This window comes from Diceros bicornis, chromosome 18 (genome assembly GCF_020826845.1).
Source record: "Diceros bicornis minor isolate mBicDic1 chromosome 18, mDicBic1.mat.cur, whole genome shotgun sequence".
NCBI lineage: Eukaryota > Metazoa > Chordata > Mammalia > Perissodactyla > Rhinocerotidae > Diceros > Diceros bicornis.
The window spans coordinates 60585207-60603309 of NC_080757.1; the positions used below are offsets into that span (position 1 = coordinate 60585207).

Here is an 18103-nt window from a genome sequence, read left to right on the forward strand (position 1 = left end):
CCACCCCCTTGGCGTACCCCCGCCCCCAGCTCACCCGCTTCCGCCGCGGAGCCATCCGGGGAGCAGTCGACCCGCCGCGGCCGGCCCGGGGCGCTGGAGGAGCCGGGGCTGCCCGCTGGAAACGCGGGGGGCGACTCCTTGGCGCCGGGGAGGGGCTCCCCGAGCTCCCTGGTGGGGCTTTCCTGGAGGATCAGAGCAGCACGTGGCTCGGGCCGCCAGCAGCGGCCACTCCCACCGCTTCCCGTCCCGCGCAGAGCCCAGGACGGCAGCCCACCTGGTCGAAGAGGTAGACAGTGACGTCGTCGAAGAAGGACACGGCTTTCTTCTTGCGCTCCAGGTCCTCGCAGAAGGCCTCGCTCAGCAGGCTGGGCATCTTGAGCAGGCTGCGCAGGTTGCGCGCGCTCTGGCTCTCGGCCACCACCACGGGCACGGGCGGCGCCTCCTCCTCGCTCTCCTCGCTCGGCTCCTGGATGCTGTAGCAGCGGAGCTCCTCGTCTGACTCGTCGCTGTCATCGCTGTCCTCCTCCTCCTCCTCCGACGGGCCCTCCGGGGCTGCGGGGAGTCCCGGCAGGGCCAGGCAGAGTGGGGCTCTGGGGGCGCCCGGCCCCCCTGTCCGTTCCTTCAGGGCCGGCCCCGACAGCAGTCCCGGGGCCTCATGGAGCTCTGCGCGGTGGCTCTCTGAGCTCGGCGGGACCGGGGTCAGCAGGAAAATCTTGGAACGCCCGGGGCTGGGCACCGGCGGCACCTGGGCTGAGCCTAGGGCCCAGAGAGTCTCCTGCCGGGGGCCCGCGGCACAGGCCCTTGGCTCTGGGCAAGAGACTTCAGGCAGCAGCAGTGGCCGCACCTCCCTGGGGCCAGCGCCCTGCGCCTCTGTGGACACCCCAGGCTCAGAGGAGGGCTGTGCAGGCTGCAGCCCAGGGCTCTGCGGGCTCTCCACGTCCGGCTCTGGCCCTGGGGCCAGAACACCTCCTGGCTTCTCCATGGGGCCCAAGGGGGTCTCCGGCTCCGTATCCAGGTCTGAGAAGTAGGCCGAGTCACGGTAGGGGTTCTTCTCACTGAGGCTACCGAGGGAGGCGGAGAGCTGAGTCTCAGGCCCGGGGCTCTCACCCTCTGAGGCGAGCTCCCCAAGGGCCTCAGGCTCGCACAGCTCATACGCCTCCTTGAGCACAAACTCGGGAGACTCATAGTTTTCCGTGTCATAGCCACTGTCTAGGGCTCGAGGCTGCCCACCAGGGGTACCAACAGCCGACAGGCTGAAGACCTCACAGCCGCCATCACTGGCTGAGGATGGGATGTCCAGCGAGTCCAGGGAGTCAGGAGTCCCCACCTGTTTCTGCAGGGAGCGGAAGGCTGGTGTCACATCTGGCTTCTCGGCCTGTGGGCCATCGCTGGACAAGTCAGTGAAGATGCCAGAAGTGGCCTCAGTAGTGTCGTCGTCCTCACTGCCTGGTGCCTCCAGCTCGGAGGAGCTGCTGCTGCTATTCAGGGTCTGGATGGGCTCCATGGCAGTCAGGTGGCTGCCAGCGGACGTGGGAGAGGCAGGTAGGGCAGCAGGGGCGCTGGCCTCCTCAGTGGGAAGTGGGGCTCCCTCTTGGGATGGGGATGGGATGGAGGGAAGGGGCAGTTGGAGTCCAGCAGAGCCCTCGGCCTTCGCTGCAAGCCTGGGCTCTGCCTGGGGGCTGTCACCCTCGTTTACAGCTGCCTCTGTCCACGGGGGTGTGACCAGGCAGGTGGCAGGTGCCAGGCCTTCAGCAGGACACAGATGGGGGAGGCCAAGGCAGCAGCCTGGCTCCCGGCCAGAGGAGGTCCCCTTTGGCCCAAGGAGAGGCTCTCTGGGGTTCTCTGGGGCTAGTGGGGGGCCCAGCTCAGGGTCAGTCTGTAGGATCTGCTTCACGCCGGGGCAGCAGTCCATGTAACCACCTGCGTAGCCCGGGTCCCAGGACTCTGGTGCTTGGCTGCCACTGTTGTTGTTTGCTGACACGTTGGAGCTCCAGTGTCTGTGCTGGGCGGCCCTGTGTGCCTCGGCCTCACCCAGCTCCTCCCCGCCTGGGGACAGCCGGGCCCCAGAGCTCCCCAAGGGGGACATGCCCAGCGAGTCCTCAAAAAAGGGCGGGCAGAAGGCGGTCGAGCCCCAGTTGACATCCTCGGCTCCCGGCTCCGCCAGTGTCAGGGCCCCGGGGGAGGGCGATCGCGAGGGGCAGGGCAGGTCCCGGGCATGACTCCTGCACAGGTAGTAGTCGCAGTGGCCCCAGGGGCCATCAGCGGGCGGCACGTGGCCCAGCAGTGGTTCCATGGCTAATGAGGCGACTGGGCTGCAGTTGGAGTCGTCATCGTGGTCACCGTCGTCAGGGTGTGAGGCCTTGGTGCGGGGGCTAGGGGCACAGCCAGCGCAGTCAGGGTCATGGCCGGCAGTGGGTGTGGGCTCCTCCAGGCGGATGAAGTACTCGCTGCCCACCGAGGGACTGTGCGCACTGAGCACCGGCACCACGCCTGGGGGCGCGCCATCGGGGGCACAGAGCTCTTGCAGGCGTGTGGCACAGCCAGGACTTGCGATCCCTGGCGGTGGGAAGGCCTCGGCGCTGCGGCCCACCTCCCACTTGTACTCAAAGTTAAGGCCACGGCTCGTCTCAGTCACCGTCAGCACATCGTCACCGTCTGTGTGGAAGCCGTCGCCGGCAAACTGCTCCAGCAGCGGGAAGGATGAGGCGACAGCGAGTTCACCAGTGCCGCCCAGTGCCAGGCCCGCTGCCCCGGGCCCAGGACCCGTGCCGCCCCCGCCCGGCCGCAGCGAGCGCCAGCGCTGCTCGAACTCCTCCTCGGCCTCAGTGGAGCCCTTGGTGCACAGGTAGGACAACAGCAGGTGCACCTCCTCGGCCGTGGGCCGCTGCTCTGGCTGCAGCCAGCAGAACTGCATCACCTCGTACCTGCGGGGAGGCAGGCCCGGGCTCAGTCCCCGCCCATGGTCCCCACCCGCCCCCAGGGTGGCGCCGCCCAGCCCTTGAGTGGTGAGTCCGTCTTCCCTCAAGGGGAAGGTCTGCTGTCCTCTCCTCACACTCAAAATCCCTTGAGGGCAGTTAAGGGAATCTCCCACATAATTAAACTCAACCCCAGATCTCCCCAGGTAGGCTCAGCCGTTTGAGAACTGGAAGCGTGTGGGGCACTTTTCCCTCAGGTCATCCCAGACCTGCCTGCAGGAGCGTTTGTGTTTTAGGCAAAGAGGCCATTTCCCTTTGAGCAGGGGGTGAGGCCCAGAGATCACTGCCGGCCAGAGAGCAGCCAGGGGACCAGGGGGAGCCGCTACCCCTGGGCACTTGCAGCGGCCCTCTTTGCCTCTGCCTCCCTGCTGGCCCCCCGCCCCCTCCCACCTGGCGGCCCAGGCCCTCACCAGCGGTCGGACAGGGTCAGCGGCAGCTGGGGCTTGGGCAGCTTGAGTTGCTGCTCCCGGACGGCGTAGGCCAGCACCTGCCGGTCAGAGTGCTGGGGGTAGGGCTGCGTGCCCAGCTCAAAGAGCTCCCAGATGGTCACGCCGAGGGACCTGCGGGGGCGACGGCCGTCAGAGGGGCTGGCATGACCAGCCATGGCACGGGCCACACACGATCCCAGCACCTCAGAGCCCTGAGCACCAAGGGGCAACTCCCGTCATCACACCAGCTTCTCGAGATGCCCCTCCCAAAAGACGGTGCCTTTCTTCAGTAAACAGGCGGGACTGGCCACCTGACCAAGCCCAAGCCTGTGCCCAGGGTGCCTGGGCAAATCGAAGCCAGACTGGCCTTACATGGACCCAGGTCCATTCTTTTGTTCGTTCATTCATTTCTTGCCGTGGAAAACCAGACCCTGCACCAGGTATAGGAGCTGCCCTGGTGAAGCTCCCAGTCCTGCCAGGCCCCGGTGGAAGCTGGAAGAAGGGAATGGTGCCAAGGCGGTGAGGCTGAGGGTGGGGCGAGCCTAGGGACGTCCCAGCCCAGCAGGGGTGGGCCACGGGGCCGGAGCATGCGGGGCTGGGAAAAGGCAACTGGGTTCTTCACGCAGTGGGTGGTGGCTTCACGTAGTTTCTTGGGACCCCAGGCTGTCCCTGGAAGCTGGAGTCATGAGGGACAGAGCAGATTGGGCAACAGAGAAGTCACAGTGGCCTTGGCCCAGGCCATCTAGGGGACCGCAGCCAGCATGCAGCAGGGGAGGCAGGCAGGGGAGGGTCAGCTGGATGCAGAGGCAAGGCTCAGGGAGGGCAGGCAGTGTCCCTGACGGGGGCACAGGTAGAGGGCTCAGGGGAGGGCCCCTGGAAAGTTCAGAAAGGGGGGCTGGTCCACAGATCCAGGCTCTGAGGGTTCTTCAGGAGCAGAGGGGAGGCCAGACCAAGGCCTAGGGGGCTGGGAGGAGGCGGGAAGAGGAAGCGGAGGCTGGTCAGGACAGGAGACCACCATGGTGGAGCCTGTGGAAGTCTGCACCTTCCAGTTCTCAGGCCAGCTCGGACCCTGGCCTTGTGGAGCCTGCAGTACTGGGTCTGAATGCCCACTCTGTGCCCAGCTCAGTGTCTCCAGGCTGCAGTCCTGGGAGATCCCCAGCCCCTACCAGCCCCTTTCCACGGGCACAGGTGCCATGCGCTCACCCCCCCCACCCCGCCCCTCATCAGTGTAGCCCTAGTAGGCTCTCCATCCTAAGGTGTGCTCTCACTCAGATGTCTGGGGGCGTCGGCCCAGTGGGTCCTGGGAGGAGCGGGACTTCCTCCACAGGCCCCACTGCCCCACCAACCCAGCCGCTGTGGGCCACTGGCAGCTGGTAGCCACAGGTGGCTCCAGCACCCCCATGACCTCACTTGGGGACATGTTTGGCCACCTCCTACAGAGCAATGAGATGGACAGAGGAGCATGTCTTCGCACCCATGGCCTTTTTTTGAATAGCCATCCTGCATCCCCTCCAACACAGAGGAACAGGCTGGCGGGGGGGACTCAGTCCCCGGGCACCCAGCGGGCCTGCAGGCCCTGCATCTTCACTGGACACTCACTTAGGCACCAGGCAGGGCAGCCATGAGGTCTGATGGCAGCAGGTGGAAGTACAGTCGTTGACTTTCAGGGGCCGTGTCCTCACGTGGGCCCCCCAGGACGTACACTCACCACACGTTGCTGGCCTTGGTCTGGTCCACCACCAGCAGGTTGCAGTGCACCTCATCCACCAGCTCGGGTGCAATCCAGCGCAGCGGCACCCATAGCTGGTCAGCGGTCACGAAGTAGTCCTCCTGTGGGCAGGCAGGCCAGTGTTACATACTGGGGCCTGGACGGTCAGCCCTGCCCCTCCATCCCGGCCCACTTACTCTGTATTTGCTGTGAGAGAGGCCGTAGTCGCCGATCTTCACCGTCAGGTCGGCTGTGAGTAGGCAGTTCCTCAGGGCCAGGTCACTGGGGGCAGGAGAGCAGGGTCAGCCAGCAGTGCCGGGCTGGGGGCGTCCAGGGCACTGAGGGAGCTGGACAGCTTGTCACCAATTGTGTCCTGGTCTCACTCGGTGTGGGGGGTGGGAAGGGCATCTGAGAAGCTGCCCCTGCCCAGAGCCCCACGCCCCTCGCCCAGTGCTGGGCACTTTGGAGGTTCTGCATGGACAGGGCTTCAAACGTTACAGCGCAGAGGAGGAAAAGGAGGCCCACCGAGGGCTAGAACATGCCCAAGGGCCCTCCACAAAGGCGTGGCCCAGCCATACTGGAACCCCCTCAGCTCCCCGGGAAGCAGGAACCAGTGGGGAAACAGGTCCGAATGTCCCTGGGGTCCTGCCCCTGCCCTGCCCACACGGGGCCCCAGGGCAGGGTGGGGTGTGCAGCGCCCACCGGCAGCAGTGCCTTGGCTGCCTGGTGGCCGGGTGGGTGTCTGGGGTGTAGGGCACCGGGGCAAATGTGGGGTCAGCACAAATCCGCCACAGAGCTGCTGTGCTGAGGCCACAGCCAGGCCTGCGTCTGGGGGCGTGCAGGCACTTGGGGCTGGGTGGGCACAGCAGGCAGGTCGGGAGGCTGGCAGCTGCCCTCTTCAACAAAATCACTGATGCTGGAGTTGCGTGTGTCATCACTCAGCACCAGGATATTGTTGGGGAGGACGGCCTGTGCGGCGTCCGGGGCTGGTGGGGCCACATCCATTGCCACTTCTTCCGGCACGTCCCCCTACGCTGCACACCCTGGCCGTCTTTCTGACTTCAGGGGCCAAGGTGGGAAGCAGGACAGATTCATCCCTCCCCCCAGGCCCGAGGGAGACAGGAGAGCAGGGGCCAGCATGGGGCCACCAGGTGGCTCTGACCACCTTGGGGACAGAGCACAGGCCTCGGGCCCTACTGCGTGCCCGCCCAGGCCAGCTAGACAGCGTGCATCGCTTCACTTAAACGTCCTGCAAAAGCAGTTGTCCAACCCCATGTGCCCGGGGGGTGCGGTTTATGTGATAAAATTTCTTTGCACAGCGGTCCCTCGAGGCTGAATAAAGACTAACCCAGGGAATCCTCACACTGCCCCCGAAGCAGGAATTGCTGGTGCCCCTTTCTGCCAGTGTGGGGGCCCCACAGACAGCTCATGGAGCCCCCAGGGCTTCCAGCCCCGCCTCCGCCCTCACCTGTGCACGTAGTTGTTGCGATGCAGGTGCAGGACGCCACAGGCCACCTCGCACGCCATGCGCTGCAGGGTCAGGGGGTCAGGTGCCATGGACTCTGCCACCCGGCAGCTCCTCAGGTAGCCCTTGAGGTCCCCCTGCCGAGAGGGGCAGCACTGTCAGCTGCCGGCTGGGGAGCCAGCGCCCAGGCAAGCCCACCTACCCACACAGGGCCTGCTGGGGCGAGCAAGGTGTCCGGCTATGTGGAGCTGCTGTGTCCAACCTCCACCGCCCAGGCCTCCCTCCTCACGCAGGGCCTGCTGGGGTGAGCAAGGTGTCCGGCTAACAGCCCAGAGGAGCCGCTGTGTCCATAATGGCCTGTGCTGTGGGGACCCACGTCTTCTGAGGGCACCTCTGTGTCGGCAAGCGGCTCGGCTCAGTGCCGGAGCTGTGCGTGAGGGAAGGGGCCCTGAGGGGGCAGTTTGCAGGCACGGTCACAGGCCCCACAATTAAAATGCCCCCAGCGAGGCCATGGAAGTGGAGGTGAGTGGGTATGAGCCTCCCTCACTGGCCCAGGCGCCTCCCGGGGAAACTGTCCCCACTCTGAGCAGTGCAGGCGATAGAGCAGCAGCTGGGAACTCCCAGGGTGCAGTGGAGTCCCAGCCCGAACAGACACCCTCCCCAGTGGGGTGGGGTCACCTCCCACTGGGAGGTGATTGGGGGTGAGGAGTCCCCGGCTCAGCAAAGGCCCCTCTTCAAGGAGGCTGGGCCCACCTTCCCATCCTGGACAGACCCTCCAGGCAGAGGGTCTGGAGTGCCCGGGGGGCGACTCACCATGGGGCAGAACTCCATCACCAGCAGGTAGGGTGTCACTTCGGCGCACTGGGCCAGGCACTGGAGCAGGTTGCTGTGCTGCAGGGCCCTGTAGGAGCCAACAGGCCACCCCCAACACACACTCAGGACAGGGCGGGGCAGGTGGGCAGGGAGGGGGGCTGGCTCTGCAGGGGTGGGAGAGCAGTGGGGGCAGCACAGAGCTGGCCTTTGTTTACAGGGGCCCCCTCCCCGGCCCGTTGCTGCCTCCTCCAGCCTCGCCAGTCCCCAGGTGCCACCCACCGGTAGGGCTGTGCCTCCTCCAGGAACTGCATCTGCTCCTGGACACTGGCGCTGGCCTTCAGCTCCTTCACTACCACCTGGGAGCTGCTGATGCCCGAGTTCACCTCCCCCAGGAACACCTGCGGGGCGGGCGTCACCTCAGCCTCCACTCTCCCCAGGCTCCGCCTCCAGCCCCTGCTCTTCCTCTCCCCCCTGGAACCTGGGACAAGGCATGTCTTTCTGTGCCTCGCTTTACTCATCTGCAAAATGGGTTCTGGATCCCTCCCAGGTGACCCCTCCTGGCTGTAATGTTGAGTCTTTTGTGTTCATCTCCCCCAACACCCCTAGCTGTTCTCAGCTCTCTCTGGGGGTCTGCAGGGAGGAAGAGGGACCTAGTTGCCCTGCCTGGGGAGGAGAGGAGCCACGATCAAGATGCTGCTCCCCATCCCCTGTGCCCCCAGCCCAATCAGAGATACCTCCCAGCATCCAATTCCAGGACCTGCAGAGAAAGGGCTGCAGACACTGAGCTCCCCAGAGAGGGGCCCAGCAAGGTGGGGCCTGGAGAGGGGCCCATGGTGCCAGCCCACCCCCAGGTTGGCAACTCACCTTCCCAAACCAGCCGTGGCCAATCTCCTCCAGGTACAGGAGGCTGTGCCGGCCCAGGTCTGTGGACTTGAGCAGCTGCACTGTAACAGGGCGGGGGGCTCAGAGACCCCAGCTCAGCCTCCACCACTGCCCCCATCTCCCCTCACCTAGCCCCTCGAGGGGCTGCCTGCATAGTCTGTTCTGAGGAGCTGCCCTGAGCCCCCCAAAGCCGGGGCCACACCTGGAGGCTGCCATCAGGAGCAAGGCGTCTGCTGCCCCGGAAAACTGTGGACCTGCAGGCCACATCCGGGCATCTTTCTGGGTGGGTCTGGGAAGGCTGTGCCCCAGCTACAGGGATAAGCCAGGCAGGAGACAGCAAGGCCTGGAGCCGGGACTGGTCCAAAGGCGATGCCTGGCAGGCAGTGAGGTGGGGCTGAGGCCATGGGGAGGAGGGCACTGGAGCAGCCTGTCCCTCACCCCTGCTGCAGGCTGGCATTCCAGCGCCAGGCACGCTAAAGGCTCCTTTGTTGGGGGCTGCTTGGCACAGCCCCGTACGGAACACACTGGGCCCATTCTCTTGCAGGCCGGGCTGGGTGAGGTCAGCAGGAAGGGTCAGTGAGGGCCCCAGAGGAAGGCCAGGACTGCTGAGCCCACTCACGCCCTGCCTGTGCCCCGAAGGATTCCCTAAATTCTGCTCCCACGCCAAGTGCCTGGAGGGCTCAGGGGACAGGGCCTGAGCCTGGCTGCCGGGAGAGCCCAGGGGTGAGGGGCTGCCCCCAGGGACCGGAGACTTCAGGGGATATTGACCTTGATGCTGAGCAGAATTGAGGGTGGGGGTCCCATTAGGCTCTGTGTCCCAGGGCTCCTCCCCCAGAGCCCCAGACTGATGCCTCCGAGCTCTTCAGCCTGGGGTCTCCCTGAGCAGGCTCCACACGGTCCTGCCAGTGACACCTGGGCAGTGATGAGATGGGAGCATACCCACTGCCAGCCAACGGGAAAGTTCCCCTCTCAGCTGCAGGAGGCAAGGCGGGCCAGGGCACTGGGGTCCACCAGAGGGGCAGCACCCACAGGGGAGCCCAGAGACTGGGCCTGGCTGTGCTGTCCCCCTTGGCAGTCTCAAGGCCTGGGACCTGCTGTCCAAGTTTTTAACCCTCGACCTCCAGGTGGGCTGCCCTCCCAGCATCACCTGAAATCTCGCCCCCTCCCCAGAAGCCCGGTACCCCCCAGAAAACTGAGACCAGAGCTGCACAAATAAAGAGCACAAGCAATCGCTGTCCTTTCCTGGGTCCCTGTTCCCCGTCATCCACAGGAACAGTCCCCCAAGGATGGGAGAAGCTGGGTCTCAAAGATTCTGTGGGGTCCCAGGCATACACTGCCCAGGGAGTGACAGGTCCAAGCCCAGGGGGTAGTGTCCCCTGGCTCCCCACCAGCTCCCAGTGTCCAGCAGTGTCAGCACAGGCTCAGAGACCCTCACAGTCATCCAGGAAGGTCAAGGGACCTCCTGCAGCAAAGAGCCCACCTTCAGGGGTTTATGGGGTGTTTCTTTGGGCCAGTCAACAAATGTGGGCATGCCTTTGAGCCCCAGGCCCTGATTCCTGCCTAATTCCTGAACTCCTGTCTCCTTCAGGAGTTGCTGGTGTGTGGGGTGTGTGTGGGGGACACACATGGAGCCCTAAGCCCTGGGACTGGCAACCAGTGGCCCCCTAGGTCTGCTCTGGGGGCTGAGACCAGTGCCTCGGAAGCCCCCAGCCCATGAGGAAGGCTGAGATCTGGGGTGGACAGCATCATGGTTAGGGCTGGCAAAGCCCAGAGCAGAAGCAGGTGGGGTGGCCTGCTCATCACTGCAGTAACAGGCCTGGTGTCCACAGAGCCCCCACAGGGCCTGACACTTGTCCCTCAGTGCTCCTGGAGGAGCTGGGGGTGGGCATAGGCCTTGCCTGGGAGCTCCAGGGAGGAGACCTGAGATCAGACTGCCACGGAGGACAGAGACGTGCCTGAGGCCCGGCTATCCCAGGCTCCAGACAGAACAGCGCCACATCAGGCAGACGTGGGCACAAAGCCCAGCTCAGTCATTGACCTGTGACCTCTCAAGCTCAGGCCTCACATCTTCGCGTGTGGGTGGTTAGCCTGGTGGAGCGACCCTGGCTGGGGGTGAGTGGGAGACACGGCAAGGAAGCCCAGGAAGAGGCCTCTGCCTGTACCTGCATGCGCTGGGTGGGACCGGGCCCCCTTCTGCCCCACCCCGGGGCCTGAGTGAAAGGCCCATTCACAGCCCTGCCCACAGAGGGAGCCTCAAAGAGGCCTCCTCCCGGAGTGGGTCGGTGCTGCCCACCTGGCACAATGGAGCCCATGTCCCTGTGTGGCCAGCCAGCACCGAGGAGTCAACAGCAGAGAAGCCCTCCTCCCAGCACACAGGTGGCCCATCCCAGGACCAGAGGGAGCAACTCCTGCCCCAAGTGCCCGTCTCCACCCCTTTGCACAGCAGCCCCAGGGTGGGTGAGGTGGCAGGCAAAGGGCGCCCCAGGTCCCAGCAGAAGGGGGCACACACCATCCCCTTGCCACCCCCTCCCCAGGAGCACTGGCCGCTGACCCGTGAGCCACACCCTATGCCCACCACCTGGGCCTCCTGGGGGTTCACTCACCTGAGCGCCCTGGCTGCTTGGCCATGGGGAGGGAGACCTCGGTGAGCGGCAGGACGTACACGTCGGGCCCGTTCTGAGCGGCCGCCGCCGCCGCCGGGGAGCCCTGCGCCGAGAAGTCGGCGGCGTACTCTTCCCCCTCAGCATTCTCAAACTCCTGGGCAGGCGACAGGCTGTGAGCTCCAGGGCTCCCAAGACGGGGAGGGGCAGAGGGAGGGCGGCGAGGGGGCAGGTGTGGGTGGAGCTCCCACCTCTCCTGCAGCAGGGTGGGGGGCTTGACCCTCTCCACCCATCTCTTCGCTCCTCAGGGCAGAGACAGACCCCACTCCTAGCCCCCTCCCCTGCCAGGGACCCCAGCTGCCCCAGAAAGGCCTGCATTTGTTTTGTTGGGGGGGCATTTTCCTCCCAAAGGCAGGGCCTCATGGGTGGGGCCATGAGCCCCAGGGCAGCAGCGCCTTGCCGGCCTCAGCCCACCCCCACCCACTTGTACCAGGCTCAGGTGGGAGTAGGTAGCGCTGGCCCCACATTGGCAGGGGGTGGGGTGGGGCTGGAGGCAGGAGACCAAGAGGCCAAGGCCAGCTGCCCCTGCCCATCCAGAGTCAGCCCCCAACGCCTCTCCACCAGCCCCCACCTCCCAGCAGCCGGCCCTGCCAGTGGTCCCGCCCGCCATGGGGCAGTTGCCTCAGGGTCAGGGCTGGGGAGCAGAGACAGGGGCTCCATCACCCCCCCCACCCCCCCCCCCGCCCCAAAGGACAAGCAACTAAGTGCCCTGCCCTCCTGGACAAGGAACATTCCTGAGTGCGAGCAGGGAGCCCACCCCCCATCTTTACCCCCAGGCCGGACACCCTGCCACCTACCACAGCCATCTGCCAGCAGGCCGCCCTTGGACCTTGACCCCAGGCGGCCCGGCAGCCACTCCCAGGGCTCCTTAAGAGCCTGGCCCTGCGCAGCCCGGGACTGGGCCCCACCTGGCTGGGCTGCTATTTTGAAATTCGGCTGCCACACCTGTGTGTCTGGGAAAGACCCCCTCCCCCAGGGCCCAAGCACATTCCTGAGCCAAGAGCCAAAGTCTCTGGAGTCCTGGGCTTGATGTAAGACGACTGCCTGACAAGACACCAGTGAGAGGACTGCCAGCGCTCTGAGCCTCACTTGCTGTCTGACCTCACAACGCCACTGCCCAGGTGTGGAAACCGAGACCAGATGGCTCAAGGGACTTCCAAGGAGCTGGAGCCCAGCTGCCCCCTCAGGCTCGTGCCCATGTGGACCGGTGCTGGACTGGGAACCGGGAGGCCTAGGTTCCTCGCCAGGCGCTGTGTGACCTGGGGACGCTCCTGTTCCAGGCCTCAATTTGCTCAGCTGCAAGAGGGAGGTGGAAGCCCCATGCAGGTCCCCACAGGCCAGTCCCTCTCTGTGCCCAGAGAGGACAGAGCCTCCGGTGCCTGCAGCAACTCTTCCTCTCCAGGGCCGCAAGACCACCCTGGGGCCCTGGGACTGTCAGAACCACCCCCTAAGCCCTGTAAGCCCAGCTGCGGCCCTGCAGATGGCACAGACGCCCGTCCCAGCCATCAGGGCCTGTTACCTGACGGTGCCACCTGGAGGCCCACCAGATTCTGCCAGCACAGCGGGCAATCAAGTAGGACAGTGTGAGCATCGCTGCCCAGCCCCTTCCCCCAGCCCAGCTCCAGCAGGGGAGCCCAGCACTAGTCCCTAGAGCCCAGGCAGGAGCCCACTGTGCAGGCAGGCCCTCCCACGAGGCACACTGGTGCTGGAATGTTCCCAGCACCATGTTCCCCAGGAGGCGAGGGCACGGGTAGGAGGGGCCGTGGCTGGCCCTGGTTTGGGGCCTTGTTCTCACAGCGCTCTGAGGAGGGGCTGACTTATACAATGGCCCGAAAGTCCCACCCCTGGGTCCCTGTCCCCACCCCTGCCCCCCACGACCTTGCAGCTCTAGCCCCAGAATCCTCCAGGAAAATGCCAGTGTTGCCTGGCCCGGCCCCCTCAGAGGGTCTGGAAAGATGGCCAGGCAGTCAAATGTGGGCTCTATACAGGCAGTGCCAAGTTCACTGTCCTCAGCGGGCAGATGCCAGCTCCCCTGGTCCCTCTGTGATGTGACAGACCAGAGGGAAAGAGGGGAGGGCACTGTTTCTCTAAAACGGGGGCAACATGGCTGGGGTGCGGTTACTACGGAGATGGGCGGAGACGGGCGGAGATGGGCGGGTGCTGTGCGTGACCACAGGACGGCCCCTCCCCCCTCGACCCCGCCAAGCCCAGGAATCTGACCTCCAGCCCAGGGGCAGGGCTGGCCCACGTTGGCGGGTGAATCACCACAGGCTAGCCCGCTATTTGCTAAGTCGGCAGGAACTGGGTCCACGCGGGCTAGGGGAGTGCTCTGGTTGTGGTTCTCAGCTCCCAGCTTTTCTGCCTGGTCCGTGTCCCCCCCGGCCCAGAGTTGCAGTTGGACGTAGGGGGTAGCCGTGGGGTTGGCAGGATGGGGGAAAAATACCCCAACGGATGCCCCTCAGCCACCATCCTTAGGAAGGGGAGACCTCAGCCCTAGAACCCAGCCCAGGACGGCCACAGGGAACTTGGCCCTGTGGAGGGCGAGCGGCCTTCCTGAAAGCTGGGCCAAAGGTTCACTGACGCTCCATACGGAGCAGTGATCAGGCTGCTGTCCACAGCCACCCTGATGGCTTGCACCCACACGCGCAATCCTCTCTTCAAGGGGCAGAAGACGCCCAAAGCCAGGTGATGCCAGCTGTGAGGTGGTTTTGGTGCTAGGGAAGCACGTGTGAGAGGCTAGGGTTTCCCTTTGCTGACTCCAATGAGCAGGGATCCGAGGACCCCCTGGGCACAGAGCGGCTCCTTCTCCGAGAGGAACTCAGGGGCCTCTGGGCAGGCGAGCCCCCTCCCACGCCAGCCCAGGAGCCCCTCTGAAAGGCCCATCATCACCATCCTGGAGTGCCCAACCTGCGCCCAGCACACAGAGGCCTGACTCCGAGCTGGGATATGACAGCGTGACCCAAAATGGGGGACGCAGTGGACTGGAGTCCCTGAGAGCCCCGGGCCTCTGCTGTCGGCAGCCCCCAGAGCAGGCTGTGGGGTCCGGGCCACAGTCTCTATGGTCCCCAGGAGACAGGGAAGCTCAGTGCTGAGTGGACACAAGAGGGCCCAGCCCTCGGGAGCCCTTCCACAGCCCCCATGGGCCCCCAGCCCTCACCTTGAACCCGATGCCGCCCTTCTTACAGCACAGGCAGGCGAGCATGAGGGCAATGACAGTGAAGAGCCCAGAGAAGGACACTGCCACCACAGCCAGCGAGGACGACCAGGAGAGCTCGCTGAGCGGGGCACCGTCTGCAGAGGGAGAGAGCAGTTACAGGGCTGCACCCGGTCCGCCAGGTTCACTCAGGGGTCAGCCAGACCCCCACCCCTGCCCCGGGCTCCCCAGCCCACCCTGACTTGCCACGGTCTGAGCCTCAGCACCCTGACCCTTGCTCGGAGACCCCAAATGCCGTGGCACAGCCGCCCAGCCCAGGGCAAGTGGACACTTGGGGTGGCTGCAGTGGCCAGAGCCTGCAGTCCCGAGGCTGGCCACCGGGTGCCGCTCTAGGCTCACCCGATGGACATGGGGTTGGCAAAGTGGCCGGAGCGTGCCCAGTTCCCAATTCTGGGGGTTCACGGACACCCCTCTGTGAGGTCAGGGTCTTGGGGCTGTGGGGACCCCCTCCACGTCTCTCAGACTTTGCTCACCCCACATCACGCCCCTGGAGCCTGCCCCAGGGGCTGTCATCATTGCCAGAGCAATGGGGATGGCCTGGGTAAAGGCTGAGACCCTCAAGGGGGCTGGGAGGTGACTCGGACCCCACTAAGTCAGGGAGACTGCAGAGCTGGCTGCTGGCCGCTGGCCACATGCCAGGCTCAGGGCAGCTGGGGCTCAGGGCCATGAGATATACAGCCAGTCTGGTCTTTGAGGCTTGGGGACCCCACTGTCCCCAAAAAGGTGGCTCTGCATCAGCTGGACCTGGCATTTCCAAGTTGCCCTTTTGCTGAACCGACCACCCAGGGCCCCCGGTGCTGCTTCTGTCCTGGGGACAGCGGGGACCCCCCTTCTGCAGCACCTGGTCCACGTGAGGCCCCTCATGGCTAACCCTCACCAGATGGGGAAACTGAGGTGCCCAGGACAGCACGACATGGCCCCCCAACACATAAGGATGGCCCTCAAATAGGGCTCCGAGATGCCCCCACTCCCCAGTGGAGCCACGGCTTCAGGGACACTTGGCCCATCTGATGCCCACAGGACAGCACGCCCTGGATGTGCTGTCCCCTCCCAGAGGAGGGGTACACAGGGCTGGCAGCTCCACCTCTGCCCTGCCCCTCCTGCCCTGCCACACGGGCTCCAGCACACACCCCTTCCCTGAGGACATTCTGTCTGTCCATCCTCCATCCGGCCCCTGGAGGTTTTCTGCCTGCCCCCAACTCCTCTGCCCACTGAGCACCCGACCCCTCAGCTCCCAAAAGTTGATCCCTTCAGACCCCGTCACTGACCAGCACCTGCCATCGCAGGGCCCTCAGTTCAGGTCAGAGCAGGTCTCAGAAGCGCCAAACTGGCCCCTGAGACGGCTGTCATGCCTTCCCCACTAAACAGGAGAAAACAGAGGCTCAGTGAGGGTGAGGAGCCTGCCCGAGGCAGCACAGATGATCTCTGACTGATGTGCTTCTGCTCCCAGCCTTCTGCGCCCGCCTGCATGGGAAGCCAGGGCTGCTGGCTAAAGGTGCATCTGGCAGGGCTACCTGGAGGCGGTGTGAGCCCGAGGGCCTGGAAAGACGGTGAGCGCAGCCTGGACTCCTGCTCAGGTCTCGGAGCCCATTCCCCACACCCCCACACAAGGAAAAGAGGCCCGTGGAATGAGAGCCAGGCAGGGCTGGGGTCCAGGAGGGCAGGGTCACCTCAGCAGGGAAACCAGCTCAGCCTGTACCTGGAAGAAACTTGTGCGCGGGGTGGCCGCAGGCTGTGTCCCCCAATCCCACGGGCTGCGAGCAGATACCCTCACAGGGGCCTCCACAGGCAAAGTGTCAAGTGTGCTATGTGAACGCACCTGCCGTGTAATCCCTGCACTGAGCTCTCACACCCTAACAGCACACGGCACACAGGCGCTCGCCCAGGCGTGTACTCGCAGGGCACTGCATGGCCCTGGCTCCTAGCACCCCTGGGAAGCAGTGAATGCCCTCGAGGATGCACCATTACCATGGCGACCCACTGGGTGCTCAGCACTCCCCTCCCACCACCTCCACCCACACAAGCACTCCTGCACCTCCTGCTCCGGGCTAGTCATGGGGCCTGGGAAGGTCTCCTGGCCCACCGGGGCCTTGAAGAAGGCAGCAGGCACCATAGCTCACCACCCACCTGCTTCTCAGGGCTGCACAGGCTGCTGTCGGCAGGACTACCTCAGGGGGCTCAGCCTCCACTCAGCCTCTACCTCCAACCTCTACCTTCAGCCTCCACTCTCAGCCTCTATTCTCAGCCTCTACCTTCAGCCTCCACCCTCAACCTCTGCCTTCAACCTCTTTGACAGTGCTAGTCCTGGGGTGTGGCCCTCCTGTGAGTCCCCCCCTGACCCACAGCAGGCCCTGGCCACAGAGCGTGATGTGCTGGACTCAGCAGCAAAGGATGGTGGCAGATGGGGCACTGAGTGGGCCTCCTCCGTCACCCAATGCCCATGTCCCTGAAGATGGATCTGCAGGGGTGGGGAGACGGGCCATCAAGTGGCTCAGAGACAGGCTGTGGACTTGAACTTTCAAATCTATAAAACATGTCAGTTTCTGGAGCCCCCACCAGTGCCTGGCACAGTAGAGACCAGAGCAGCCCCCACCCAGAGCTTCACCTACAGACCCACCTGCAGATGAGGATGCAGAGGCCCAGGGAAGTTAGGAGATGCTCTCGGTCACCAGTGAGCCAGGGCCATCCCTCCGCAGACAGCCCCTCAGCTGCGTACCCTCCAGCATAGCCTGCAGAGCCCCAACACAGCCACCTGCACTCAGGGAGGCAAACCCAGACCCCTGAGCCGTGCAGGGAGGCCTGCCCACCCACTGCTCATGCCTCAGCTTCAGTCGCTCAAGTCCTGCACCCCGACCTCACCCAGGAGGGAGCACCCGATGCCCTCAGCTGGGGGTACTTCCCGGCTCTGGACCCCCGGAGCCCTTCTCTGTGCCCTTGGGGTCAGGCACCTGCTGCCTGGACCCTGTTGAGCTCCTAAGACAGAGCAGGGTCTGACCCTGGGTGCCCAGGGCTGGGCTAGGGCCCTGGGGCACCGAGATGCCTGTTGTACCAACACAGCACGCACACATGCACCTGCCCACACGGGAGCACACGTGCACACACATATCCTCTCTTCCAGTCCCCTCGATGAGCCCGCTCAGTAGGAATCGTCATGACCACTTTACAGCTAAGAAAACTGAGGCTCAGGGACGTTACAAACACTGACGGGGCTGGTGGGGGGCGGTCTGGATCTGGCCGGCTCCTCAGCTGCTCCTGACTCCCTGCTTGCTGCCCCCAGGACCCACCAAACGCTCCCTGGGGATCGGCTCCCATTAATGGTCAGGGAGGCCTGTGGGGTCCGCCTGCCTGTCCCACCCATTGGTGTCCCCTCTTCCCAGAGAGCGAGAGGGGCCAGCACCTCATTTCATTCTGGTGATGTGACAACCTCAGCCAGTGGTGTGACGGCCCAGGGACGCTCTTGGTTCAAGGGCCATAGTGACACCCGGGGCACCCCCAAGGGCTGGGAAACACCAGTAGGCACATGTTGACCAAGTGAGGAGAGCGGAAGGCGGGAGGACAGCGGGAGGACGGCGCGCCCCCCAGGGGTGACGCTGGGGGCCGTGGGGGCCCAGGGCAGCAGGTGGGGGATTTAGTTCCTCAGAGCAAATAAGCCCATCTACTGCTGTAACAGGGGCCAGCTCCTCCTGGAAAAGAAGTTACAGATGTGGACGGGGCAGAAGGACCCCCAAGGTGTCCTGTGTCAGGTGGGCATCAGTGGGACCCCAGGTGGTAAAACACCTGCACAGCCACGGGTGGACAGAGACAGGTGTGGACGGTGTGTCTGCACTCGAGTATTTGCACACACACCCTTCCTTGCTCTGTCCACTGAGGGGGCCTGAGAACAGGGACCCCTGAAACCATCCCCCAGCCTACCAGGCCACTTACAGCAGAACAGTCCCAGCAGCACTGACTCGACATC

The 18103-nt window shown here is 64.9% G+C and overlaps 1 protein-coding gene across 4 annotated transcripts in view; it reads right to left on the reverse strand.

Annotated features, from left to right (window-relative positions):
* The window catches only part of AATK (apoptosis associated tyrosine kinase), a 40064-nt gene that overhangs the window by 2443 nt on the left and 19518 nt on the right, over positions 1-18103 (reverse strand). The window contains exons 2-12 of one of the 4 annotated variants that reach the window (XM_058561842.1): positions 14089-14222; positions 10875-11028; positions 8254-8333; positions 7669-7787; positions 7390-7477; positions 6580-6713; positions 5309-5393; positions 5112-5233; positions 3386-3535; positions 275-2924; positions 35-182 (exon numbers count right to left, since the gene is read on the reverse strand). In XM_058561842.1, the coding sequence (XP_058417825.1) occupies positions 35-182; positions 275-2924; positions 3386-3535; positions 5112-5233; positions 5309-5393; positions 6580-6713; positions 7390-7477; positions 7669-7787; positions 8254-8333; positions 10875-11028; positions 14089-14222 (3864 nt within the window). Of the gene's footprint in view, positions 1-34; positions 183-274; positions 2925-3385; positions 3536-5111; positions 5234-5308; positions 5394-6579; positions 6714-7389; positions 7478-7668; positions 7788-8253; positions 8334-10874; positions 11585-11728; positions 12593-14088; positions 14223-18103 lie in introns of those variants that run through there. The other 3 variants (XM_058561843.1, XM_058561845.1, XM_058561841.1) reach the window with 3 other exon arrangements.